The sequence below is a fragment of the Lepus europaeus genome, chromosome 18 (genome assembly GCF_033115175.1).
Source record: "Lepus europaeus isolate LE1 chromosome 18, mLepTim1.pri, whole genome shotgun sequence".
NCBI lineage: Eukaryota > Metazoa > Chordata > Mammalia > Lagomorpha > Leporidae > Lepus > Lepus europaeus.
Window position 1 is genome coordinate 519,830 of NC_084844.1, and position 27,811 is coordinate 547,640.

The 27,811-nt window shown below is 59.4% G+C and overlaps 1 protein-coding gene across 2 annotated transcripts in view; it reads right to left on the minus strand.

The window, feature by feature from the left end:
* Window positions 1-7,136: 7,136 nt before the first annotated feature.
* The window catches only part of FOXK2 (forkhead box K2), a 64,610-nt gene continuing 43,935 nt past the window's right edge, over window positions 7,137-27,811 (minus strand). Inside the window, exons 3-9 of one of the 2 annotated variants that reach the window (XM_062175446.1) lie at window positions 22,017-22,164; window positions 20,096-20,242; window positions 16,237-16,430; window positions 15,686-15,861; window positions 14,548-14,844; window positions 14,175-14,384; window positions 7,137-8,416 (exon numbers count right to left, since the gene is read on the minus strand). In XM_062175446.1, coding sequence (XP_062031430.1) covers window positions 8,211-8,416; window positions 14,175-14,384; window positions 14,548-14,844; window positions 15,686-15,861; window positions 16,237-16,430; window positions 20,096-20,242; window positions 22,017-22,164 — 1,378 coding nt within the window. In that variant the 3' untranslated portion in view covers window positions 7,137-8,210. The remainder of the gene's footprint in view (window positions 8,417-14,174; window positions 14,385-14,547; window positions 14,845-15,685; window positions 15,862-16,236; window positions 16,431-20,095; window positions 20,243-22,016; window positions 22,165-27,811) is intronic. The other variant, XM_062175447.1, reaches the window with a different exon arrangement.

Consider the following 27,811-nt stretch of genomic DNA (forward strand, 5'->3'; position numbering starts at 1 on the left):
AGCCTGAGAAAGAAGCAGGTGAGCTGTTGTCTGCGTGCAGAGTGCGCCAAGGGCCTGTCCTCGGAAGGAGAAGTTAGGTTGGGTTAGAACCAGGGCTTCGTGTGAGCATGATCAGTGCCTGTGTCCCGAGGACGCCGCGCCACGCTGTCTGGAGCGGTTAGGAAGGACCAGGCAGGCAGACGGGAAGTGCACCTCCCGCGAGATGGAGCATTTAGAACAACGCCATGGCCGCGAGCAGGCTGGGTGTTGTGCAGCCATCGCCGCTGACTCCGGGAGAGCCAGACTCGCCAGCAGGCACTCCGCTCCCTCCCTGCCCCGGTACCCTCCAGGCTGCTGTCCCTGGAGGTACACCTGCTCTGAGAGGCACGGCGGAGGGAGGCAGTGCTGGGCGCCTAGGCTGGAGATGGCACACATCCCAGGCCCCGCCTCCGCGGCGATAATCGTGGCTGAGGGTTAAGTTTTCCTGGAGTTCTGCCAGATTGTCTTAAAAACGGAATCTCACCGTCCGTTCACCGGTTACACAAGCTGGGTAGCCCGACCCAGCACGCTGATTCTCACAGTCACAGCGGCGGAAGTCAGGCCGCTGTCCAGCGCCCAGGGGCTGCCACGGTCCTGGGCATGCTTGTCTGGTGGACATGCCACTCTGGGCTCTACCCTCGCTTGCACGTGGCTCCTCTTGTGGACAGGAGCCTCCCCGATCTCTCTCATCCCAGTCTGACTGGGCTGCTTCCAAACACTGTCACGTCCACAGACAGCAGGGGACACGGTTCACCCCACGACGTGGTCTGTGGCCTCCACCCTCCTGCATCGTGTGGCTCAGTGCTCTGAGCAGCGTCCACTGTGCGGCCCCTGGGGGACAGATGCCTCCACCGTGGTCACATGCAGGTTCCCATTTCTTTTGGATGAGAGTGGGGTGCTAGGTGTAGGTCAGGCTGTCCCGAGTGTCTGTGCCAGTTAGTGTCTCCACGAGCGAGTCCCAGTGAGTTTTAAATGGCCCAGTCGCTTTTTCTTCTGTTTGGGAGAGCTTGTCAGCGATAGCATCCAATTCAGCTTTCTCTGCACTGAGGGAAGTTCACGCCCACGGTTCATCAGCGTTAGCCACCAGCTGAGTTTTGAAATTTCATCACTCAGAGAGGTGCCTCAGACCCACTAAGAGGTCACGCCCAGGGTGGGAGCGTGGCACTGTGGGTTTAGGCTGGTACCCGAGTGCCCGGTCCAGTCCCAGCTGTCCTGCTTCCAATCCAGCTTCCTGCTAACGCATCCTGAGAGGCAGACGATGCCTCGGGTACTTGGGTCCCTGCCACCCACATGGAGACACCAAGGGAGTTCTTCCTTCCGGCCTTCGGCCTGGCCTTCCAGGTAGGTGAAAGCAAGTCACCAGTCACTGTGGGGTCCCCCTCCCCACTCCTCCCCTGGGAAGTGCTGCTTGGTTTTCTTCCCATGAGTTTGCCTACTCTGCACATGTGAAACTGATGACATAGGGACTTTTGTGCTAGCTTGCTGTACTTCACAGTGACGGCGGCGGCGTGTGTGTTTCAAGGAAAGGCTATTTTATTTTGAAAGGCAGAGTGACAGAGAAACAGAGACCTTCCATGCGCAGAGTAAGTTCTCAAATGCTGTAACCCTGGTCCCAGGGCTGGGCCAGGCCAAAGCCAAGAGGCTGGAACGCCACCTGGGTCTCTGTTGTGGGTGGCAGGGACCCAAGTACTTGAGCCATCACCTGCTGCCTCCCGGGTGCACGTCCACAAGAAGCTGGGTTGGACTTGAACCAGGCTCCCTGCTAGGGTGAGGGCGTCCCAAGCCGGAGCTCAGCTGCTGCACGACACACGCCCTGACGATAACATCTTCATTACCCCCTGGGGGTCTGGGGGTCAGGCCTGAATGAGATTTGTGTCCAGCTGCTGTGACCCTTGCTGTCCTTGGGAAGACACGGAATGGCCTGACCACAGGGCCCCTCCCTTGCCCGCTCTGCTCCTGTGGGCTCGGCCCCGTCAGCTCTCCTTGTGAGAGGGCCCAGGTGCTCTGCCCGTGCAGCCTGAGGCGCGCGTTTCAGTTCCCTGCCTGCAGCGAGCTGCCCTAATCCTCGCACAGAACTGGGCTGCCACGAAGCCAACTCCGACAGCCCCTAGTGCGGCGTGCTCCCAGGGGCCAGCCCCCTGCCCCGGTGCATGGTGGGAACCCAAGCCCCTCCTCCCGTTCCCTGTGCGGCGTGCTCCCAGGGGCCAGCCCCCTGCCCCAGTGCATGGTGGGAACCCAAGCCCCTCCTCCCGTTCCCGACAGCACAGGCTGTGTCCTCAGTCTGCTGGAGCTTCACTTTTCCCCCTTTTAGTTCTTTTTTCAACTTTGCTTGCTTTGGATTGAGTTTGTTGTTTACGGTGGAAGTTTAGACGATGTTAGACCATTTCTAATTTGAGAATTTAGTGTTGTAAAATTCCATAAAAACACTGTTTTCTGCTTTTCACAAAGTTGTATAATTTTTGTTATTTACTTATTTATTTGAAAGAGTTACACAAAGAGGGAGAGACAGAGACAGAGACAGAGAGATAGAGAGAGAGGTCTTCAATCCACTGGTTCACTCCCCAATTGGCCACAATGGCCAGAGCTGAGCCAATCCAGAGCCAGGAGCCAGGAGCTTCTTCCAGGTCTCCCACGTGGGTGCAGGGGCCCAAGGACTTGGGCCATCTTCTACTGCTTTCCCAGGCCATAGCAGAGAGCTGGATCAGAAGTGGAGCAGCTGGGACTCGAACCGACGCCCATATGGGATGCTGGCCCTGCTGCAGGCGGTGGCTTTACCCACTGCGCCACAGCGCCCCCTCTACAGTGTATTCTGAAGCTGGCAGGACGCTGGTATTTTTTGGTATCTCAGATTTCCGAATGAAGACTTTCACAACAGCCACGTCCTCCGTGGACCTCGGGACTAAGCAAAGGCAAACTCTTCAGACTCAGCAGATCTGCACCAGCCAGCCAGCTCTGCCCAGGTGAGGCAGCCGTTTCCCACAAACCTCTGCTCTGCCTCAGAGGTGCAGGTTTCCTGTTCGCCTGCTGGTCTGTCACAGCGGCTTCTGAAGCCTGCTTGGGGGAACGCGTGGTTCCTGCAACCCTGACACCGCGCTCGGGTAACCCATCGTGCTTAGGGAAGATCTGCTGCAGACCGTGAGCTACCTCGGTGCGTGTCACTGTTCCGAGAGACAGATTTGAACGACTAAGACCTCTGAAGGGCACCAAGCGTATGACGTCTCGGAACTTGAATTTTCTGCGCACACTCCTGTCAGCCGGGGTGATTTCCTGTCTATTTCCTTGCAAACTGGCCTTGTTTTCTTTCACTTGACCTGGACTGGCCACGCATCCTGAAGAAGGACCGGCTACGGTGATCCCGGGACTGTGCTCACCTGCTTCCCCTTGGAGCGCTGCGGCGGCGGCTGGAGGGGAGGACCCGAGGGAGGTGGGCCACGATGTTGACCTTTGCAACCATTCGACAGCTCCACTTTTTTTAAAAGATGTATTTTATTTGACAGGCAGAGGGAGAGAGGGAGGGAGGAAGCTCTTCCATCCGCTGGTTCACTTTCCAAACGGCTGCAACGGCTGAGCTGCACCAGTCCGGAGCCAGGAGCTTCTTCCCAGCCTCCCGCGGGCACAGGAGACGGTTCCACTCTCACACAGCCACACACGTCGCGCTGCGTCACCATCAGCTGCATCCCGGGGTCTTCAGATGCAAAAGAGAAGCCAGCAAGGTTTCCTGCAAGGCGTAACGGCCAGCTGCCCGGCCCAAACCCGCCAGTCCAGGGGACAGAGCCCGGTGGCTCAGCTCTCCGCTCCACATGCTGCAGGTCTTCCTGCTCGGCCTGGCCTGGCCTGGCCCCCACGGAATGGCCTGTTGTTTATTTGGTGCAAAAGTGTTTTTGAAATCTACATAGATGAGGAGTCTACAAACGGTTCATGAGAAATAGACTTTGAAGAAGCTATTGGCTGCCTTTGTTTTGCACGAGGATAAGCTGCTCCCATGTCCCTGATACTTTGTGAAGTACCCTCCTGCTACACGTTTGTCTTTATTTTTTGACAGCATGGACAGTGAAAGAGACAGAAAGGTCTTCCCTCCGCTGGTTCACCCCCCAAATGGCCGCTTCAGCCGGCGCTGCACCGATCCGAAGCCAGGAGCCAAATACTTCTCCTGGTCTCCCATGGGGTGCAGGGCCCAAGCACTCGGGCCATCCTCCACTGCCCTCCCAGGCCACAGCAGAGAGCTGGCCTGGAAGAGGGGCAACTGGGACAGACCCCGGGGTGCCGGCGCCACAGGCGGAGGATCAGCCAAGTGAGCCGCGGCGCCGGCCCGAAAAGATTCTGAAGAAACCACCAAGCTCCCTGTGCCTACCTGGAGCCCACTTACACAGGCATTCTTGCTGCGCAAGCCCGGGGCGTGGTTCATCCAAGTCCCCGCCGAGCACCGCACGGCGCTTCCAGGCTCTGTGGCGTCTGGGGGCCGTGCTTCCTGCTCCCGTCTCCTCAGGCCAGGCTGAACAGTTTCTGTATTGTGTGCTTGAGAGTCCCCTATCAAAATCCTGGATGCCTGGGGCCGAGGTGCGGCTTTGCGGACACTTCTCCGTTGGCTCAAGACGCACGGGCCTGGGGCTGCTGAGCCCTGGCCGTGCAGCTCTGAGGACCCAGCGTCGTGGGCAGCAGTTGGGGAGGAGGGGGGAGCTCGCTCTAACCGCTTCACCTTGTCTCCCACGTCCTGCCTCCCACGCGGGCCTCATCCTTGAACGACAAAGCTCAGGTTTTAGCTTCCCTGAGATGTCGGAGCCGAGGGACACAGAGAAAGTAAGGAGAAAGAGGGTGGACCCGCCCGAGTGGACACAGCTCCTCCGGAGGGGAGCGTCTCCGGCCCTCGCTGCTGTCTGCCCTGCCGGGGGAGGGCAAGACGGGACTGACGCTCGTCACCACACAGGACCACTTTCCAGAGGCCTGAACGGCTCTGGCTGCTGCTCCCAGCAGTCCGGACGTGACCAGGAGTCGGGGGTCCACTGGGATCCGTGGAGGACGTTCCTAAAAGCGGGACCGCTGCAGCCACAGGCTTGCTCTTCGGAGGCCAGCGTCCCACCTCGAACTCAGAACTTGGAAGAAAGTTTGTCCTTGGAAGGCCGAGAGAACTCACAGCTGCGGTTCACCGTGCGAATCCCAACAGCCGGGCTGGGCCAGGCCGACGCGGACCACACTGTCGGGTTGTCCATGTCGGTGACTCACTAGAGCCGTCACCCACCTCATCACCTTCATCAACACAGCAGAGCTGGAATCAGGGCCAGGACTTGAACCAGGCCCTCCGACAGGCACGGAGTGCACGTGTCCCCAGGCGTGCCACAGGCCCAGCCCCAGTTCTGACCGCCCAGCGGCTGGTGGGCTGTGGGTTCTCTCATCGTTGCCTGTAAACCAAGAGCGGCCGCCCCACCGTGATGACTGGAGCCGCAAGGCTGCTCCTGTCTTGTCTCCAGGGGAGCGAGGTTGCCCAGCAGCCTGGCCGTTAACCTCTGGAGCCGGGACCACAGGGTTTCCCCGGGAAGTCTGGCGTGCTGGCAGACCACGGACGGCGGCGGCTTCGCTTCACTCAGCTCCCAGCGGGGCCTCCGTGTCCTGCTTTGGCACCGCCAGCTCCTCGGTGTGCGCTGACAGCACGCAGGGTGGGCTTCAGGACGTGGGCGTCTCCCAGGAGAACCTCGCTCCCCAGGGTGAAGGGTGCACCCTCGAGCCGGCAGCGCTGGGAGGCAGCGCCGTGCCTGGCACGTTCTGCCCACTGCTCTGGGCGCGTGCGGTGCTCGGAGGAGGGCATTCAGGTAGAAAGTGAGAAAGAAAGGTACATTTGCCGGAACGACAATGATACTCTGTATTCAATTAAAATTAGTAAAAATAGTTTATTGAATTTCAGGACTCAGTAATTTTTAAAATTTCCAATCTTTGCACACAAACCACCACTCTGCTTTCTCGAACAGTGGAAGTCAGAACTCCAGGGTCTGTCATGTATTTCCTGTGCACAGCGTGGAGACCGACACCATCTCCCACCCCCGGGGCAGCCGTCAGAGCACGCGGCGCACTCCTGGCGGCCGTGCTGTGGTTCAGGCAGAGCTGCTCTGATTGTTTCTAGTCCCTGAGGGAGCTCAGAAGTTTGGCAAGACTGAGACAGACGCCAAGGACCCCAGCCAGGGGCCAGGGAGTCGACTGCGGCGTCGGGGCTGCAGCCACACGGGCGACCCCTGGGCGCTCAGAGCTAAGTGCACAGGTTAAACACGGCGCCTAGGAGGGAGACGGAAAGCGGGCCAGGCGGCTCCTAACCGCGGCCGTGTTTCCGCCCTCTCCTGCCGTCCTGACGCCGGCTGCTGAACGTGGCAGCGGGAGCAGGGAGCCTGCGGGCCTCACACTGGAGCCAGGGCCTTCTCCTCCTTTAGAACTGGAGCTGGTGTCTTCCTTACCTTTGATCCCAAAGGAACTCTTCCAGACCCTGAACGCTGTGTTTTAGGCTCGGAAGTGAGCAGCTCATAGGCTGAGCCCGTGCAGGGAGGGACGTGCCGCAGCCGAGGGAGGAGGGCTGGCCGCTGCTCCGCACCCTCTGTGTGCGGTGACCTGACCCCATCCCAGGGCCTGGCACAAGCCAAACCGCGAGCACCCGGGTGTGCACGACGCAGCCCAGGGCTCCCGGCCCCCAGGTTCGCTGGGTTTGGGAGGCAGACCTGGCCCCTGTCACACACATCGCTCATTCACAGGATGGTTTCGTTTTTATTTTTAAATGGCTGAGTTATAAATCCAGCTAGTGTGCAGTCATTTCAGAATGTTTAATATGCATTATGTGCAGTAACATCGTGACAGCTCCATACTGTGGATCGACACACAATACTTCGAACAGATTTATCATATTTGGTCTTTATGTAAATAATAAATGTTTAAAAATTGCCTAAATATACCATTCTGAGCTGTTTCATTCCACCAGGAAAATACAGGTATTTTTTTTCCTCTTTTAAAAAAAAAATTTAAATACCAAAATAACTACATTTCAATAAATAACGTTATGATGATGACATTTAAAAGCTCACACTAAGGCTAAAGCCCTCCTGTTGGCTGCTCGGCCCTGACCCTGGAGCCGCTGGAGAGGCGAGCTTCCTCCCTGACGGGGCCCGGGGACCCCTCACCCCCTCACCCCCTCACCCCTCGCCCCTTCTGCAGGGACCGTGCCGACCTCCAGCTGACCTGAAGGCGACCTCTGCGTGTGCAGCACCCCTCCGAGGCTGCGTGCTCCTAAGACCCTCGTGCTAACCAGAGCTCCTGCTCCCCAGCGACGGGACCGTGAGGACACCTGGACCACAGAGCCCCCCCGAGGGAGTGCGGCCTCGGCCGGGGAGCAGCAGCGAGGGCCCTGCTGTTCACCGTACACAATGCTTCAGAGACTGGTTTTACTCAGGTGGGAAATTATGCCAGGGACAAAGTCAACATAAAGAAACAAGTGACAGAAACCGGCCGGGAAGAGGACAGGAAGCGCAGCTCAGACACGTCCTGGCCGTCCTGGCCGTCGCCGGCTCCTCCCTGGGCTCTCTGGTCACATGCAGCCGTGGCGTCTGTCCGTCTGTCCGTCCGACACGGGCTCCCCGGAGAGCTCTGCAAAGTCGCAGAGTAGCTCCGTCTGCACGCCAAGGGACAAAGGAAACCATCCCATAGGCAGAAAACAAAGAAACAAAATGCGTCCTTCCTCCTCCCCAGTGAACTCCACGAGGAAGGTGCGTGCGGTCCCAGAACGTCAGAGTAGAAATGGAGTGGTGGGAAAGGTCAGCCCGCTACTCTGTCAGCAGAGCCCTTCCACGTGTGGACAACGAAACACTGTTCTGTCTCCCAGCGCCAGCTGGCAGTCCGGAGGGCAGGGGTGGCTCCGCCCGCCCCCTGCAGGAGGGCCCAGTCCCGGGAGCTCCGTGTGCACCGGGCGCCGACCGCGCCATCCTCACGGAGCCGCTGGGTCCTCGGGCAGGAGCCGAGTTCTCGCTCGAAGTTAAAAGCTGGGCCCAGAGGCGGCAGCCTGGCGGACGCTGGCAGGAGGCACGGTCTTGGAGCCAGGCTGCGGTGCCGCGTCTCTAAGGCCACCTGGGTTCTGTGTGGGGTCCAAGCACAGGGCTCCACCGCTGGGGGAGGGCGCGCGGCCTTTTGGCACCAGGAAGTCGACTCTACGGCAAGCGGCGCCCCCGCTAGTTCTGCACGCCCTTCTCCCTCGTGGCCGCGGCCGCGGGGGGCGTGTCCACGCTCAGCGCGAGGACGATGCCGTCGCCTCCGTCGTCCGTCTTGACCCGCTTCAGCTCCGGCTGCTCCGCCTGGTCGCCGTTCTGGCGCTTGGTGGGCAGGGAGGCGGAGGCGGAGGCGTGGGTCGCCAGCATGTGTAAGGGGCTCGCGGCTGCTGGAGAGAGAGCGCGTCAGAGCCCGACCCGGACAGGGCCCCGCCGCACCGCCCCAGGGACCCCGGAGCCCGGCGGGAAGAGCCGGCCTCGCCGTCGGCGTCCCACCACAGCCCCTGGGACGCCCCGGCTCGAGCCCAGCGGCAGGTGGACACACAGGAGGTGGCCCCGGCCTTGGGGAAGCTGCAGTCAGGAGCCGGGTGCTCCCGGGCGCGCTGTGGGCACCGCGGCTCCGGGTGTGTGGACCAAGAGGACCAGCTCCAGGGCACGTGCTGCGCTGAGGGCGGGGGCTCCCCCAGGCTCAGCTCCCCCAGACCTGCGCGTGGGAAAGGACAAAGCTGCCCCACACGGGCTTCCTCGGCCGACTGTAACCAGCTCCAGTCACCCTCCGGCAGCCCCGTGCGCCGCCAGCCGGCTCCAACTGAGGAGCCAGCACCTGCCGGGGGTTCAAGTCCTCACACCAAGCAGGAGAGGCAGGGGCTGCGCTGTGGCGCCAGCATCCCCTGCGAGCACCGGTTCAAGTCCCAGCTGCTCCTCTTCCAGTCCAGCTCTCTGCCGTGGCCCGGGAGGGCAGTGGAGGATGGCCCAGGTGCTTGGGCCCCGCACCCCAGGGGAGACCAGGAGGAGGCTCGTGCGGCCATCTGGGGAGTGAGCCAGCGGGTGGAAGCCCTCTCTGCCTCTCCCTCTCACATGAATAAAGAAAATCTTTAAGAAAGAAAATAAAAAGCCTCTGCTAGCATCCCACACAGTCCGGCTGCTCCTCTTCCCATCCAGCTCCCGGCTACTGCGCCTGGGGAAGCGGCGGGAGGCGGCCCAAGTGCTTGGGCCCTGCACCCACGTGCAGACCCAGAAGCAGCTCCTGGCTTCGGATCGGCCCAGCCCCGCTCACTGTGGCCATGAGGGGCGAACCAAGCAGATGGAAAAACTGTCACTCTGTCTCAAATAAAATAAATCTAAAAAAAAGCCTCCTCCGCGGAGGGGAAGGCCGGGTTAGCGAGGGCCCAGTCACCACGGCGGCTCCCTGCAGATGTCCCGAGGCGAGCAGCTAACCTATGCGGACTGACCTGGGGGCGGCAGGCGGTGGCTCCGGGGGCCTGGCCCGCTCTCACGGATCGCGACAGCAGTGACACGCGGAGCGAGACACAGGCCAAGGCCGCTGCGCTGACGCTCGGAAGTGCCCAAGCGCGCCGCTGTGGAAGCCAAGTCTACATCTCGGTCCTTTAGATTCATTGAGCAAACTGAAAATAACTACAAACGGGGTGGGAGGAGGTTCTCCTCAGAGAGCCCAGGCCACACCGCCCGGCCGGCGACTTCCACCAAACATCCTCACGAGCTCCCGCAGACCAGAAACGCTCCGAAAACAGCCTCACCCAGACCCCAGAGCCGAGGGTGCCACGGAAGAAAACCACAGACCCCGTGTCCAAACACCAGCAAACCACAGAAGGGAAGGCCATGAGCCAGGGGCCCGCGCTGTGCACAGCCGGCATCCCACGTGAGCTGTGGTCAAGTCCCGGCTGCTCCACTTCCAATCCAGCTCCCTGCTGGCACACCCGGGAAAGCAGCAGCGGCCGGCCCAGTGCTTGGGCCCCTGCACCCGCGTGGGAGACCCGGCTGGAGTGCCAGGTTCCCGGCTTTGTCGTGCTCCAGCCATGGCCGCGGTAGTCACTTAGGGGAATAAGCCAGGAGATGGAAGAGCTCTCCCTAACGCTGCCTTTCAAATAAATAATCTGTAAGACAACGAGGACCACAGGCTCATGTCCCCATGAGTACCGGCGCAGACCTGGCCAGAACACCGGCACGACACGCTGTGCAGTGTTGAACGTCACACACCACGGCCACGCGGGGTTCATCCCGAGGATGCAAGGTTGGGTCACCACAGGAAAGCGACCAGCGGGACAGAGTGCACTAACGAGGGGGAGGCGGCCACCTTCTCACGGGCAGCAAACCCAAGCCCGGACAAGGCGAACCCTCGGCGCGGCACAGCCCCAGCAGAGCGAGGCACCAGCAACGAGACAGGACGCCCAAAGGGAAAGGAAACGTCCTCCCACATCAGAAATCGTGCTGACTCGACGCTCGTGCACACGGAGAGCCTGTCACGGCTGACAAACGAACTCAGCAGGGGACAAGACGATGTGCAAACATCAGCTGTGTGTCTACACTGGCAACGGAAAACTAAAAAAGGGAATCGGGAAACGATTCTATTAAAAAAACACTACTTAGAATTTTTATTTTTCGTGTGACAGGCAAAGAGAAGCAGAGATGCAGCACCTGCCCCCTGGCTCACGCTCCGAGTGTCCCCAGCGGCCGGGATGCAGCCAGCAGCTGGGGCTCCATCCAGGGCTCCCACGTGGGTGGCGGGGACCCAACTACCGGCGCCGTCACTGCTGCCTCCCAGCGGGTGTGCATTAGCTAGAAGCTGGAATTAGGAGCGGGGCCAGGACTCGAACCAGGCGCTCGGACAGGCCGTGTGGGCATCCCAGGAAGCACCTTAACCGCCAGACCAAATGCCGGCTGTGAAGACCCGGGACCAAGGAGGTGCTGGCAGCCACGATGTGCGCAGACGCAGGGCCTGCTGCTGCCAGACAGCCCTCGGCATGGCCTTCAGCGCAGCTGCCGGCACACCCGGCGCCCTGTGTGCAGACACAGGGCCTGCACACCGGACGCTTCGTGGAGAAGGGGGGCAGACTTGGTGGGCCCCGCGTTTTCCAGGTTCAGGAGCTCCAGCGAGCTCAGGGACAGACACACCAGGCAGCGCGAAGGCCGCGAGGCCAGCTGTGCGTGCACGTGGCCGACTGGCCGTCACCAAGCAGTCCCTCCACAGAAGGTTCGAGGCCCGCACACCTACATGCCACAGGCAGGAGGACCCCGGCCCCACACGGCGTGCGGAGGGTTAAGTGCTAAGGATTTAGCCGCGTTCTTAGCGACAGTCTTCACGTTCTCGCGTGTGTCAGGGGATTCTTACACAGGAGACAAAAACACCGGAAATCAAAAGAAACAAAGTCGATAAACGTGGAATTAAACACTTCTGTGCAAACACAATCGAGAAATTGAAAAGCTAAGCCACAGAATGGGGAAACATCTTCAGAGCAGGTGGCGGAGCGGGTCTGACGTCCCGAAACAGAACGAGCTCCAGCGACTCAGTAACCCGGAATACGGGCAAAGAACCTGGACAGACGTCCCCCAAAGCAGGCGCAGACACCACCACACGAAACACCGCCCAGCACTGGCCCCGGGGAGCACTACAGGCACCGCCTCACCACGGCCCTGGGGGACTACAGCCTCACCACGGCCCCGGGGAGCACTACAGGCACCCCTCACCACGGCCCGGCCCGGGGAAGGACTACAGGCACCCCTCACCACGGCCCGGCCCGGCCCGGGGAAGGACTACAGGCACCGCCTCACCACGGCCCTGGGGGACTACAGCCTCACCACGGCCCCGGGGAGCACTACAGGCACCCCTCACCACGGCCCGGCCCGGGGAAGGACTACAGCCACCCCTCACCATGGCCCCGGGGAAGGACTACAGCCACCCCTCACCACAGCCCCAGGGAAGGACTACAGCCTCACCATGCCCGGGGAAGGACTACAGGCACACCTCACCACGGCCCGGGGAAGGACAACAGCCTCACCATGCCCGGGGAAGGACTACAGCCACCCCTCACCACGGCCCGGCCCGGGGAAGGACTACAGCCACCCCTCACCATGGCCCCGGGGAAGGACTACAGGCACCGCCTCACCACGGCCCGGCCCGGGGAAGGACTACAGCCTCACCACGGCCCCGGGGAAGCACTACAGGCACCCGCCTCACCACAGCCCCAGGGAAGGACTACAGCCTCACCATGCCCGGGGAAGGACTACAGGCACACCTCACCACGGCCCCGGGGAAGGACTACAGCCTCACCACGGCCTGGCCCGGGGAAGGACTACAGGCACCCGCCTCACCACGGCCCGGGGAAGCACTACAGGCACCCGCCTCACCACGGCCCGGGAAAGGACTACAGCCTCACCACGGCCCCGGGGAAGGACTACAGCCTCACCACGGCCCCGGGGAAGCACTACAGGCACCGCCTCACCACGGCCCGGAGAAGGACTACAGCCTCACCACGGCCCGGCCCGGGGAAGCACTACAGGCACCAGCCTCACCACGGCCCAGGGAAGGACTACAGCCTCACCACGGCCCGGGGAAGGACTACAGCCTCACCACGGCCCGGGGAAGGACTACAGGCACTGCCTCACCACGGCCCGGGGAAGGACTACAGGCACCCCTCACCACGGCCCGGGGAAGCACTACAGGCACCCCTCACCACGGCCCTGGTCATCAAGAGGCGCTGTTGGCCAGGTGGGAGGCGGCTCCCTGGCTGGAGAGGGCTGTGGTGACTACTGAAAACCTGGAGCACAGACTACACAGCCACCAGGTTCCAGGCCTGGGGACGCGCCCGGAGGCAGAACTGGGACTCAGACACACAGACCAGACGGCCGAGGAGCACAGGGGCGTCGCTGCGCCTGTGCAGGGAGTAACACTGACCACGGAGGATCAGCCCTGAGACAGCCTGGCTGAGGCGCACAGCCATGCGGGGTCCCAGACACGGCAGGGACACAAGCCAGCCCTGGCTGAATGGAGGATGAGGAAGACGCTGCGAACTAGGTGAGAGGTGACGGCGTCAACACCGGGAGTTTACTTAATGCTCCTGGTTCAGGTGCCAAGCTCTCCACTGTGTGTATTTTAACACAATTTTTTAAAAGCAGCATCAGTTATCTGAAGTTAGGACACTTGGTATAAAGGAATTATTAAATTTTAACATTGTTATAACAAGGGTCCTTGTCGATTAGAGATGTATAATGAGGGGCCGGCACTGTGGCCTAGCGGGTAAAGCCGCCGCCTGCAGGGCCAGCATCCCATACAGGCGCCGGTTCGAGTCCTGGCTGCTGCACTTCTGATCCAGCTCTCTGCTGTGGCCTGGAAAAGCAGTGGAAGATGGCCAAGTCCTTGGGCCCCTGACCCACATGGGAGACCCAGAAGAAGCTCCTGGCTCAGCTCCGGCCGTTGCGGCCAACTGAGGAGTGAGGCAGCGGATGGAAGACCCCCCTGCCACTTCCTCTCTCCGTCCGCAACTCCACTCTCAGGTGAACAAATCTTTAAAGAAAAGAAGGTCACACAGCTCTACCCAGCACTCCAGGCTGCGAGGAGCCCGAGACAAGTGACAAAGACGACGTGGAACTGCCCAGAAGACCCAGCAGCTAAGGAGAAAGGCAGCTTCCACAGAGCCCAGGAGTGGGTGCTGAGAGCCAGACCAAACCAGTTTCTGTGCAGAGTTTTCCAGCAAAGACAAAACAAATGAGCAAGCGCAGAAGAGAGAGGAAACCGCCGACTCTCAGCACGCGGCAGGCAGGGTCCGAGCGCCGACACCAGGTCGGTCCCCTGGTGATGGCGAGTGGACCCAGCTAACAGGTGCTTTTCTCTAAGCCTTGTATTCAGAAACATCTTCAGTAATGTTTCAACTCTGGGTTTTCTAGGAAGTTATTCTGGCTTTGACCAGCTCTGCAGCTGTAGCAACAGATAGGTCAATCCGTTCACTCACATGCCATCACATCCACACGAGGATGTGGGCTCGCCCAAGCTCAGCTCTCCGGCCCAGCTGTGCAGCAGTGTGGGTCCCCACACAGGGCCGTCCAGGTGAAAAACGTACCGGCCACAGTCCATAGTAGAGGACACAACCCCTTCCCTACATTTATAATGGAAACTTCTAGATGCCAACTCACCGTTGTTCACCTGGCCATGGACCGCCGTGGGGAGCGGGACCACGTGAGTCCCATTCTGCGTGACCGTTTTGATCGGCAGCTGGTGTTGCCCGAGAGGAGCCTGCTGTAGGATGGTCACGGTCTGCACAGGTGCGGCCTGCGGCGTCTGCGCGATCCGGCCGGCAGAGCCCAGCGCGGCGTGGCTGATGGCGGGAAGGGGCTCTACTTTCACTGCAATTCAGAGAGGAGGAAAAGGAAGAAATGGCACCGGCGGACATCACTGGGAGTCGCTCAACCTCCCGCCGGCTTGCAGTCTGAAACTCAGACGGCTGCTGGACTTGCTTACTAAGAGCCTTCAGCCAAGGGAAGGCCGGAGACGGCCCCGCGCCCTTACCTTTCACCTCTCTGTGGTCTCCGTTCTCCTGCGGCTCTGCGTGAGGAGGAGCCAGCACAGCTGCCTGAGTGACGACCGCCTGCCCAGCGCCAGAGTGTGTGCTCGCTGGGGCCAGCGCGGCCACACTGGTGACGGACACCGCGGGGATCTGGTGCACGACGTGAACCGTCTGCACGACGGGCGGCTGGGAGGGGGAGGTGGTCACCGGGGCGGCCACGGTGTAGGTGACAGGCTTGACCGCCTGCGGCAGCTGCCGCTGCACGGTGATCAGGACCGGCTGGCTGGACAGAGGTGAGCCTGTGGAGGAGGCGAGAGCAGGCCTGAGGCACATCCGGCTTCGCTTCTGCCGGCGCCCCACACCGAGCACAGGACAGCACACACGTTTCCACGGAGCGTTTCCACGGGAGCACGGAGACAGCCCCGTGGCAGCTGGTCGTGGTGACTGAGGACGAGAGGAACGCAGTGTTCCCGTGGGGACACTTCCTTCCCTGTCTTGGCTTTCTGAGGACACTCTTCCCGAAGTTCTTTCCTTAGCAAGAAAACGCTGCTGGAGGCCCACACGGCCGGGCCAGAGTCTCCCCAGAGCTGGGTGCTCACACCAGCTCCCACCCAAACTCTATCCCCCGGGGCAGGTCGCAGGCCGAGAAGGACACACAGCTGTCTGTGCCCCGGCGAGGGCGGGCAGGCAAGGGTGCTGCCTGGGCCAGCGCAGCTGCCCATTCCACCAAGGGACCAAAATGCGCATTTTGCCGACCAAAACAGATACTGGACTGGACACGTTTGTGCAGTGCGTGCATTTTTAACGCCATCCTGAGGGCGCACTGTATCCCACAATGTGAGGCTACAAGGACGCTGCAGCATTCACCTGCCTTGCTCCCAGAGTGTCCAGTCTAACGCGCGCTCGCGTGGGCTCTGAATGGCGCGGCTGAGACGAAGGCTAAGTCGCCACTGCGGGCACCCGCAGGCTCAGTGCCACGAGCTCCCCCAGGCAGCTGCCGTGCGAGGCCCCAGCTGCAGAGCCACCTGAAGCCCAGGCGCTTCTGTGCTGAGTCACGTCCTGTCCCGCGTGTCTCACCAGTGTCTCACCTCCTCCCCTGTGTTCTCACCTGGCGTGTCACTTCCTCTCCTGTGTTCTCACCTGGTGCACTCTGGGCAAACCGGGCTTCCTGGATGACGGCGAGTTTGGGCTGGGCGGGGCCGGGCTCAGGCTCCAGGGGGGCCGGCGAGCCTTCCCTTGACAGGCTCTCGGGGGTCTGGGCGCCGCTGGAGTGAGCAGACAGCACTCCAGCGTGGTTGGGGGAGGCCGGCGCACTCCTGGTCACCAAGGAGACACGGTGGTTAGGGCGGTGCTCAGGCTGCACGCCGTTCAGTAAGTGCGCTCCGCACACAGGCGTCCCTCCACACCCCCGGCCCGTGGGCAGTCGGGCAGCGGGAGCAGCGGGGCCGGTGCCTTGGCTGACACACGTTTCTTTTGTGTTAAAAACAACTACTTATTTATGAAGCTAAAAACGCGTCATCAGCAACTGACTGTGAACAAGTCAATGTCACTTTTCACCTGCACGGGGAGAGAGAACACATGCTCATCCTGCTCCCACCCCGCCCCACCAGGAGGGCTCAGGGTCGGACACAGAGGCACACAGGTGAGAGTCAGGGGCGCTGTCGGAGCCCGCGCGGGGCCTCACTCCTCACCGAGAGGACAGCGGTCCCAGCGGCGTCCGGAAGCAAGGCACGCCGCGCGGCCGCCTCTTCCTGAAGGCCTGCTCCACCAGCTTGCTCTCGGACGCAGGGTCTATCCTCCAGAAGGAGCCTTTGCCTGGTTCTTCCTGGGAACGCGGCACTTTGATGAAGTAACGATTCAGAGAGAGATTGTGGCGAATGGAATTCTGTGAAACAACAAAGCAGCACGCACATGATTCTAGGCTGGGAAGGAAGAACGCGGCCCAGCGCCAGCGCCCTGCACAGCAGAGCCCCAGCTGTCGGCGCCTGCAGAGCGCTGCGGCCCGAGCAGGCAGGTGCGCCCGGGGGCTTGAGAAAGGACGTGGCACAGGCAGGGAGGGCAGCACGCTGGGGACGGGACAGCCCCACTTCTGTCTCCCTCGGGCGCGATAGCTCTCCCTCTGGGGAGCCAGAGCTGGTAAGACACTCCGTGGAGACACTTTTGGATACAGAATTAGCTTACAGGGTCGGTCAGGCCACCTAAGGTGGGCAGCTCAGGAGAAAGCATTTGGCAAAGGCCAAGCAGAAGAGCTGGAATTCCTCCTAACAACTCCCTGTTCCACTCACAGAGCACCCGGCAAGGTCCCCGCATGTTTTTATTTGCTCTCCACCATAACACATAAAGCGCATCAATATGTCACGCCTTTTTGTTAATGAATGAATGTTAAAATTAACTCCTAAAGTTTTGAAATGATAGTAAGCCAAGATGAAATGAGGCCTACCCAACACTCACTTCCCAATTCTCCAGCTAATCCCCTCTTAGCAGAGCTCACAGCCACAGCCTGAGATCTGCAACGGCTGGAGGCAGCTGGGCACCGCCCAGGACACAGCACACAGTGCCCCTGACCCCTGTGCACACGACGGCTTCAGGGGCGACAGCTGGGGGCAGGCTGGGCCGTGTCTGGACGAGGCCTGGCGTCTTTGAGGGACCAGACACTCGCTAAGGTACTTTACCGCTGAGAGTCTCGTGTCACTGAGCTGGGAAAGCAGAGATGTCCCTGCGCCAGCTGGTGCAGCCTGGAGGAGGCAGCAGCCCCAGGGGCTGGCGTCCGGCACAGTGGCTGCCTGGCTCTCAGTGCTGGCTCCCTGCCCGCGCACACGTTGGGACGCAGCAGGGACGGCCCAAGTGCTCGGGCCCCTGCCACTCACATCAGAGACCTGGATGGAGTTCTGAGCTCCTGGCTTTGGCCTAGCCCAGCACTGGCTGTTGTGGGCATTTGGAGAGTGAACAAGTAGATAAAAGATCGGTCTGCCTTACAGATAAATAAAAAATTTTAAAATAATGAAAAGGAAAAGCAAATCCAGAAAATGATAAGACAGGCTGAGTGCCCCTAACCAAAACGCTCCGGAATCCAAAACTCTGAGCACTGGCACAGTGCCACGGGGGGAGAGACGGCGGAGAGTGCCACACCTGGTCTCGCTGGCACCACGCTATGGTGGAGAGGGTGGAGAGCCAGCAAGACTACAAAACACAACGATCTGGCCAGTGTGTGGCACAGCAGGTTAAGCCGCCCGCGACACCAGCATCCCAGGAGCGTTGGTTCAAGGCCACTGCTCCTCTTCCGCTCCCGCTCACTGCTGATGGCCTGGGACAGCAGTGGAAGATGACCCAAGTGCTTGGGCCTCTGCACCCGTGTGGGAGACCTGGATGGAGCTCCTGGCTCCTGGCTTCAACCAGGCTCAGCCCCGGCTGCTGCAGCCATTCGCGGAATGAATCAGCGGATTAAAGATTCCTCTCCTTCCCCCCCCCCCCCACCATAACTCTGCCTTTCAAGCAGATAGATAAATATCTTCACCAAAAGAGAGCGAGCGAGAACGACATTTAACAGACACAAACAGAATAATCTAACTACACGTCCTGTGCTTTGACCAAGTGAGGATGCCTGCCCCTCTCCTCTGCTGCCACGTGAAACTGGACACCAGTGGCTGAGAGCTCTTCGAGGCCGAAGTCCGGGAGCCAGCTCTGCTGTGCACCCGCAGGGCGCCTGTCAGGACCCACAGCCTGGCGTCACCCCAGGCTCGTGAGCCACGGGACGCGGGCTCTTCACCACGAAGCCACCCACAGGAAGCGCTGGAAAGCTGCTATGAGAAGGAAACCTGCCAGGCGCCGGGAAGCAGGCCTGGTGTGAGAGCTCCGGAAGGCAGGCAGGAGGTGTGCACCACCCCTCCCCCGGGGTCCACCAGAGCTGTCACAAAAATAATCCTGGGAGGGGTCACAACGCGAACCTGCAGGTCGTTCTGGCACAGAACACAGCCAAGGTTAAGCTGCTGCCTGGGACACCACCACTCCTGGCCGGAGCGCTGCTTCAAGTCCTGCCTGCTCCACTTCGATCCAGCGCCCTGCTACCGAGCCCGCGAAAGCAGCAGAGGCGGCTGCGCGCTCAGGCTGTCACCAGCACGGGAGGCCGGACGGGGTCTAGGCCCAGGCTTCAGCCTCGTTCAGCTCTTCCTTTTGTGTTTGAAAAGCAGGGTAACGGGGCAGTGGGGGCAGAGCCTGCGCCTGCAAGCGAGCACGCCTACTGCAGCCACCTGGGAAGTGACCCGGCAGGTGGAGATGTCTTTCTCTCTCCTCTATTATCCTGCCTTTCAAACAGATAAATAAGAAGGCCGGCGCCGCGGCTCACTAGGCTAATCCTCCGCCTGCAGCGCCGGCACTCCTGGTTCTAGTCCCGGTCGGGGCGCCAGATCCTGTCCCGGTTGCCCCTCTTCCAGGCCAGCTCTCTGCTGTGGCCCGGGAGTGCAGTGGAGGATGGCCCAAGTGCTTGGGCCCTGCACCCCATGGGAGACCAGGAGAAGCACCTGGCTCCTGGCTTCGGATCAGTGCGGTGCGCTGGCCGCAGCGGCCATTGGAGGGTGAACCAACAGCAAAAAGGAAGACCTTTCTCTCTGTCTCCTGCCTGTCAAAAAATAAAAATTAATTAATTAATTAAAAAAAGATAAATAAGAAAGAGGGAGAGGAAGAGAGGAAAAGGAAAGAAAAGAAAAATACACCCAAAGAAAAGAAATATGCACCTTCCAGCAAAGCTATGTGGATCATCTTGTTTTGTTTTTTGAAAAGATTTATCTGAAAGCCAGACTGCTGGGGGAAAGGCAGACAGACCTTCCATTTGCTGGCTCACTCTGAAACGCCTACAGCCGAGGATACGCCAGGAGCCCGGTGCCCAGCCAGGTCTCCCACATGGATGTCAAGAGGCCCAAGCACTTGGGTCACTGCCCACTGCCTCCCAGGGTGCGTCAGCAGGGAGTCGGAGGGACTCAAACAGACCCTGCAGCATAGGAAGTGGGCATCTCCAAAGGCGGCTTAACCCACGGTGCCACCACGCCCGCCCCAGAGCCGGCACTGCAGGCCCTGGTTACCGAATGAATAAAAACCCTGGCCCACATCTCTGCTCCCTGGTACCATGTTTTTAATAATCTGGTTTTCAAATTCACCCTTCCTCACCATCGTACCAGGGAGTTACACTGCTCATCCAGTGAACGCCCAGACACAAAGAGAACCTGCAGCATCCTGGGTACAACTCTTGCAGCAGACGCAAAGACGGGAGCGCGACGCAAAGTGGGGGCCAGAGGGACAGCCCTTCCTGCGGATGCTCGCCGCGACTGCTCAGGGCAAGGGCGTCCACACCAGGGCCCCAGGTGCCCCCGGGAGCCGCGGGCTGGCTGTTCCTCTTCACTCTGCGTCCACATGAGCTGGGCAGTGCGCGGCAGCCTCCCGCCCTGCAGGCCCCGCGCCTTCCTCCTGTGGACCGCCTCGGCCCACGCCTGTGTTCCCCGGAGCAGCCCCGGCGTGTGTCCGATGTGCACCAGAAACAGCAAACGGGGACAGGTTTACCTGCCAGCCCTTGTCCGCGGTCCTGTAGTACGGGTAATTTCTGGTGATGTGGGTGTAGATCCCATTAAGGGTGAGCTGCTTATCGGGAGCCATGGTGATCGCTTGCACTATCAGCTGTGCATAGGAATAAGGCGGCTTTGAGTCATCCTGCATTAGACAAAAAGTATTGATGCTGTCACAATTCTTTACTAAAATCCAGGATTCTTGGTGTTAAAGTAAGTAAAACCAAGCATTATCAGAAGAAAAGTAACAGAATTTGGAAAACTTGGAGGACACAAATGGACAAGTTAGAGCAGCATAAAAAGAATATTAAAAGTCATGGAAGGAGAAAATCCAAATGGCACAAAATAAGAACTGAGAAAGCTGCTGGCCCCAGTGCAGTCTGGGGGTGCGCGCTGACGCAGACCTCTGGGTGCAGCCAGGCACCCGGCACCCCTCCTGGGCCCAGGCCCCGGCAATGACCTTGGTGGGAATCCTTGCAGGCACAAGAGGTGAGAGAGTGCCGGGAACAGCACCACTGCCCGCATGCCACCCGCCAAGGTGGCGGCACAGCCATGCATGCCAACAGCAGGTGCTGTCGGGTCACTGGCGCCCCTGGTCCCAGCTCACCCAAGCTCACTAGCAAGTTGCTCATCACTGAAACAGCTCGAAATCCCAGGAGCCCTGGGACAGGTCGCCATCTTGGTGTTGATTCTGGGAAACAAACCCATCCGTGGCAGTGACAGCAACACCCAGAGCCGAATGAAAACAGGAACTTGCAGAAGCAAACTCTCCCATGATGCTACTCACACAGTTCACAAGTGAGCAACTACAGACCGTGTTCAGGGATAAACCCAGAGTAAGAGGCGGGACAGAGCCTACCGTCCAGGGGCCTGGGGTCAGTGTGCCAGCTGCCCATGCCACGCTCAGGCTGAGGGCTGTGGAGGGCACACGGGTGCCGCTCCTCCCACAGAACTGCCTCACCTCCAACCTGCACCCGAAGGCCAAGCCACAGGAGGGACCAGCAGAGCCGCACTCCTTGCGCCCGGGTGCCTGACACGGGAGAAGCCTTGGTCACTGTGCTTCCGTGACTGGTCTAATTCCTTGCGGCCTTTTCCCGGGTAATTCTGATAACACTTTATTTAAAATTATCCGACACAGAAAAGCTCCTGACAAACCCGTTGTCTGCGGAGCAAACACGCACAGCCAATGCTGGAGAAGCAGCTTCCCTGTGGCCCTTGGCCTCGGGGTCTCCGGAGGCCATCGTCACGCCCGACTTGGCGGGCAAGTTCCACCGTCTAGGAGGGCTCCTGAGACCACGTCGTCAGGGCTGCCCACGCTGCACCGAGAGCGGGGCACTCACAGGCCGCTCTGTCCCTCCCACCGGCAGCCTGTGTGCGGACCCCAGCCGTGTGCCTCTTCGTGAACACCTCACGTCTCTCATAAACTCAACATTAAACCAAAACGTTATCTTCCCCACTTGGCGCTGTAGCAGGGGCACCCCCTTCTCATCAAAGCCCCTTGCTGGGACCTCCATGCCTCAACCACTGCTCCCAGTGCAGCGCTGGGTAGGTGGCTTTCAGTGTTCTGTTTCTACATAAACGTTAGTTCATTTCTGGTGGACAATGTCCTAGAAGGCAAATTCCTAGGTCAAAGAATAAAAACAGGCAGGGGTCCCGGTGCCAACCATCAACAGCTGTATTCACACAGGAGCAAGTGCGGGCAAGCGTCTGTGACACTGTCCAGCCCAGGGGCGGGCGAGCCTGCAGCAGGGGCCCTCGGCTGCCGCCCACTGCCTGTGCAGCTCCCCCCGCAGAGCCTCATGTGCACGGTGACCCGAGGGCCCTCACAACTCAGCACTGAGAACCGCACTGTGACACCACCCACCCTGCGCTGTGTGAGCACAGCGCCGCCCAGGTCCCATCCAAGGCTACACCTTTACCTTTGGGCTGTCTCCACCTGAAGCTTCCTTCTCATTTTCTGGCTGCGAGTTGTCAGTCATCAAATTGAGGTCAGAGGGCATCACACGGCCCATTTTGTACCCGGAAGACCCCGCTCCCCGGGGGCTGGACGGGCAGGAGTTGGCGGCACTGTGGAGAGCAAGGGGTCCTGTTAGTCTCTCAGCACACCCGCACGGCGCTTCCTCACCAGCCGGCTCCTCAGGAAAAACAAGGATGGACGTTTTAGGAAGTGAGAGTGTCGGCTCTTACCAATCCCTCTGTGAGATTCAAGGTCACCAAGAAGCCAAGAAACCCGGCACTCACATCCATGTGGGCACCTCAGCAAACACAAGGAAGGCATCGCCCACGCACGTCACCACTGAGGAACACAAGTCCGATGGCCCAGGACTTGCCAAGCCAGCAGGCGACTCACGGGGGGTCCAAGGCTCAAGCCTGGCAGAGGCACACAGAGCACTGGCCCCTCCCAAGGGCAGCTGAGACAGGGCAGAGTGCAGAGAGGAGGGCAGGCAGCCCCGTGGGGACGGAGCTGTGGACACAGTTCCCCAGCGCCCAGGCCAACATAGGGTGGGCAACCCAAAAACAGAAACAGGTTCTTATATTTATTTTTAAAATTTTTATTTTCATCTACTTGGAAGGCAGAGAGCAATAGTACGAAAGAGAAAGAGAGCTTCTGCCCCCTGGTTCACTCTCCAAATGCCTGCAACAGCCAGAGCTGTGCCAGGCAAAGCCGAGAGCCAGCAACTCCATCTGGGTCTCCCATGGGGGGCAGGGTCCGAAGCACCTGAGCCATCGGCTGCCTCCCAGGATGCGTTAGCAAGAAGCTGAACTGGAAGTGGAGCAGCCAGGAAGCAAACCAGTGTGACAGCGATGCAAGCAGTGGCTTCTCCCTCTGTACCACAACCCAGCCTAACCTGTATTTACTGTTTTTTAAAGATTTATCTGAGGCCGGCACGGCGGCTCACTAGGCTAATCCTCCACCTGCGGCACCGGCACACCGGGTTCTAGTCCCGGTCGGGGCACCGGATTCTGTCCCGGTTGCTCCTCTTCCAGTCCAGCTCTCTGCTGTGGCCCGGGAGTGCAGTGGAGGATGGCCCAAGTGCTTGGGCCCTGCACCCCATGGGAGACCAGGAGAAGCATCTGGCTCCTGCCATCAGATCAGCGCGGTACGCCGGCCGCAGCGCGCCAACCACGGTGGCCATTGGAGGGTGAACCAACGGTAAAGGAAGACCTTTCTCTCTCTCTCACTGTCCAGTCTGCCTGTCAATTAAACAACAACAACAACAAAATTTATCTATTTGAAAGGCAGAGTGACACAGAAAAAGAGGGAGAGAGAAGATGAGGCAGAGAAAGAAAGGGAGGGAAGAGGGGAAGACAGAAAAGAGAGCCTCCATCATCAGTTCACTTTCCAAACAGCTACAGTAGCCAGGTCTGGACCAAGCTGAAGCCAGCAGCTAGGCACTCCACTGTGGTGTCCCACAAGGTGGCAGGGGCCGAGTACTTAGGCCCTCTTCCACTGCGTCCCCAGGCCTGCACAGAGAGAACTGCAGGCCACGTGCAGTGGTGTGGGGCTGCCATGACTCAGGCACCACGCTCCCCGCACGCAGTAGCACTACACTTCCGTGAGGAACAGGCCACTGGAAAGGGGAAACAGCAAGATTTAAACCCAGTCAGTTACAGAGGTGTTGGGGGCGGGGGGATATCGCAAAGGTATGGAAAATTTATAACCAAGAAACCTAAGAGCAGTTACCCGAGCACCCACACTGGAAACGGGGCTAGGGAGGGGCTGCAGGGAGAGGGGAGGGGACCGCCTGCCTCGCACCCACCCACTGAGCACACCGAGCACTAGGAAATATTTTTTTTAAATATTTGAGCCCTAACTTTTTTTTATAAAACGATTTGCTTTATTTACGTGAAAGGCAGAGATGGGGCCAGTGCTGTGGCGCAGTGGGTTAAGCCACTGCCTGCAGTACCGGCTTCCCGTCTGGGCACCAGTTCACATTCTAGCTACTTCACTTCCAATCCAGCTCCCTGTAAATGTGCCGGGGCAAGCAGCAGAAGATGGTCCAAATGCTTGGGACCCTGCAACCCATATAGGAGACCTGGATGGAGTTCCAGGCTCCTAGCTTTGGCCTGGCCCATCCTGCCCATTGTAGCCATTTGGGGAGTGAACCAGTGGATGGAGGATCTTCGTGCTTCTCCCTCTCTTGCTTTTTTTTTTGGGGGGGGGGGTGGTGGTAAGATTTTATTTATTTACTGGAAGGGAAGAATTAGAGAAAGAGAAGGGAGAAAGGGGGAGGGAGAGAGGGAGGGAGAGAGGGAGAGAGAGAGGGAGAAAGGGGGAGGGGGAGATGGACAGTACTCCCATCCACTGGGTCCACTCCCCAGATGGCTGGGCCAGGAGCTAGGAGCTTTGGAAGTGGAGCAGCCGGGACTCAAGGCAGCTTTACCTGCTGTGCCACAACGCAGGCCACTGGGCACAACTCTTGAAGGACAGGACAGACAGCAGGAAGCAAAAAGATTGCTCTGGCTAAGTCTGAAGCCTGGGCAGTGTTTAGGCAGCACAGGACACAGTGCAGACCTGAGGAGGGCGGAGGGCGGCTGGGGAAGGCAGGCTGCTCCCCTGGAAGCCACCAGCAGGCAGGCTCCACCCCCCGCCACTGACCCAAGAGGGCCAAGTGTGCTGCAAATGAGAGGAAGCGAGCACGGAGAGGGCAGTGGGGGTCTGAGGGGGTCTGGAGGGTCTAGGTCAGCAGTGACCCAAACCTCGGGCTCCAGCCACTGCCCTCCCTGCCCCTGCTGGCCAGCCCAGCCCGTGACTCCCACACGTTTTACCCAGTGCAGCAGGACTTGGAGCTATTTAGCCCATTTAGTAGAACACAGACAAATTCACACAAACAGGAGAGAGAAAGCAGAGCAGAACTAAAGGGACCAGCAGCTGGGCCTGGCGTCCCCCGTTCACACATTCACGCACCACACACTCTCTACAGAGGCTCACTTCCCCCCAGGTGCTTTAGGGTGGCAGACACAACACACAGAGCTCACTGCCTCAGCACATCCGTGGTACAGCCAGCACTGAGCAGGTTCACGCTGTCTTGGAGTGACAGAGAGGCAGGCACTGGAAGGAGAGACTTTCCCTCCGCTGGTTCACTCCCCAAAGGCCCATAACAGCCAGGGCTGGGCCAGGTTGAAGCCAGATGGAGACCCCAGAACTCCATCCAGGTCTCCTAGGTGGTGGCAGGGAACCAAGCACTTGGGCCGTCACCTATCGCCTTGCCAGGCTCATCAGCAGGGAGCTGGGTCAGAAGTGAAGCCGGGACTCAAACCAGCACTCAGCTGCACAGCTGTCAGCAGCGACCCTCTCGTCCCTCTCCACAACTCTGTCCCCGGCCTGCCAACCGCACTACTTCCTGATTCTGTGGATCTGGCCCGTCTGGGGGATCCACCGGCAGTAAGCTCCTGCTTGGTTCACAGCGTCCTGCCCCAGGGATCCCACAGTTCGGGACGGGAGCGTTCTTTGTGCTCTACAATGAATAATGCCAGCGCATGGAGACCTGACTCCTGCTTATCCATTCCCGCACCCCCAGGTGCCTCTGGGCTATTCTGAGCAGTGCCACCATCCACACGGGTGATGCTGTATTTCCTGTGTTCCTGGCAGCTGCACGTGCCCCGCCCCACCAGCAGCACACAGCCCTCACTCCCCACACCCTCACCAACAACTGTCAGTCTCTGCTCTTCCAAAGGAGCAATCCTGGCGGCAGGTGCGGTGGTGTCTTAAGGGTTGAACTGCACTTCCTACTGACGAGTGGTACCGAACATCTTCCCATGTGCTGCTTCTATATTTTCTCTCAAAAAATGTCATCTCCTCCCCCTTTTTTCTCTCCATTTATCAGAGAGAGAGAGAGAGAGAGAGAGAGAGAGATCTTCCACCCATTGCTTCATTCCTCAAATGCCCACAAGAGCCAGGACGAAGCCAAAAAACAGGAACTCCAGGGGCTGGCACTGTGGTGTAGCAAGTTAGTCCGCCCCCTGCGGTGCCAGCATCCCATAGGGGCGCTGGTTCGAGTCCTGGCTGCTCCACTTCCCATCTAGCTCTCTGCCTGGGAAAGCAGAAGATAGCCCAAGCACTGGGGTCCCTGCACCCACGTGGGAGACCTGGAAGAAGGTCCTGGATCCTGGCTTTGGATCGGCCAAGCTCTGGCCACTGTGGCCATGTGGGGAATGAACCAGCGGATGGAAGACACCTTTCCCTCCCTCCCTCTCTCTCTCTGCCTCTCTGTAACTGCCTAAGAAGGGGGTGGCGTGGGGACTCCATCCTGGTCTCCCAAGTGGGTGACAGGGGCCCAAGGACTTGGCAGCCACTGACCGCTGCCCCCAGAGTGCATGAGCAGAAAGCTGGCCTGGGGCTGGGATGTGGGTGCCCCCAGCAACAGCCCATCTCTGAGCCAAGTGCCCCAGTCCTTTCGCCCATTTTTTAATCAAGTTATTTTCTGTTGTTGTTAGAGTTCTTCATATAATCTGGATATTAACCTCTTTGTCAGAAGTACGATTTGCAAATACTTCCTCCTGTTCTGTGCACTGTGTTTTTACTGTTTATATTCTTATGATGCACAAACGTTTTAGTTTAGTTTTTTTTTTTTTTTTGGACAGGCAGAGTTAGTGAGAGAGAGAGAGAAAGGTCTTCCTTCCGTTGGTTCACCCCCCTAATGGCCGCTACGGCCGGCGCTGCGCCGATCTGAAGCCAGGAGCCAGGTGCTTCCTCCTGGTCTCCCATGCGAGTGCAGGGCCCAACGACCTGGGCTATCCTCCACTGCCTTCCCAGGCCACAGCAGAGAGCTGGCCTCGCAGAGGAGCAACCAGGACAGAATCTGGCACCCCGACCAGGACTAGAACCCGGGGTACCAGCGCCATAGGCAGAGGATTAGCCTAGTGAGCCACAGCACCGGCCAACGTTTTAGTTTTCATAAAGTTTAGTTTTTATTCTTTTGCTGCCAAGGCTTGGGCGTCAAATACAAATTCCTGCACAGCTTCCACCCTCCGCATTCTTCCCAGAGTTCAGCGGTCGTCTTTACGTGAGCTCACTTTTCTATGGGGCTCAGGGGCGGGTCCAGCTTCACTCTTTTTTTTTTTTTAATTGTATTTTATTGTATTTATTTGAAAGGCAGAGTTATAGAGAGGCAGAGAGAAGGAGGGAGGGAGGGAGAGAGACTGTTTGATTGATTTTCCATCCGAGGGTTCGCTCCCCAACGCCCGCAACAGCCTGAGCTGCGCCGATGCAACGCCAGGAGCCAGGAGCTTCCGGGTCTCCACAGCACCAACCTCCCGGCTTCGCTCTTGCCTGTGAATGTCCAGCCTCCGGATCCCAGCAGCACCTGTGGGGAAGCCTGCCCTTCGTGCCCGGCCGTCCGAGCGAGGGCTCCCTTCTGTGCTGTCACTGTCCCGCTCTGCTTGCATTACTGCGGCCGGGCACTGAGTGTGGGGTCGGAAGCTTGAGGTCAGTCTTCCCCGGCGCTTCTTTCAGACTGCTTTCCTATTTGGTGCCTGGAAATCTCGTATGTGTTTTAGGAAGCGCTTTTCTATTTCCACCAAAAAATAAAATAAAATAAAGTCCCTGGGATTTCACAGCGATTGCGCTGGCTGGTTCCTCTCTGGATAGCACCAACATCGTCCCAATGTTAGGTTCCAATCCCTGCACACAATGGGTTTATTTATTCACGCCTCCTCAGCTCCTAGGAGGTCTACTACCGATGAGAGACTACAGGTGTGACCCAGAGCTGTC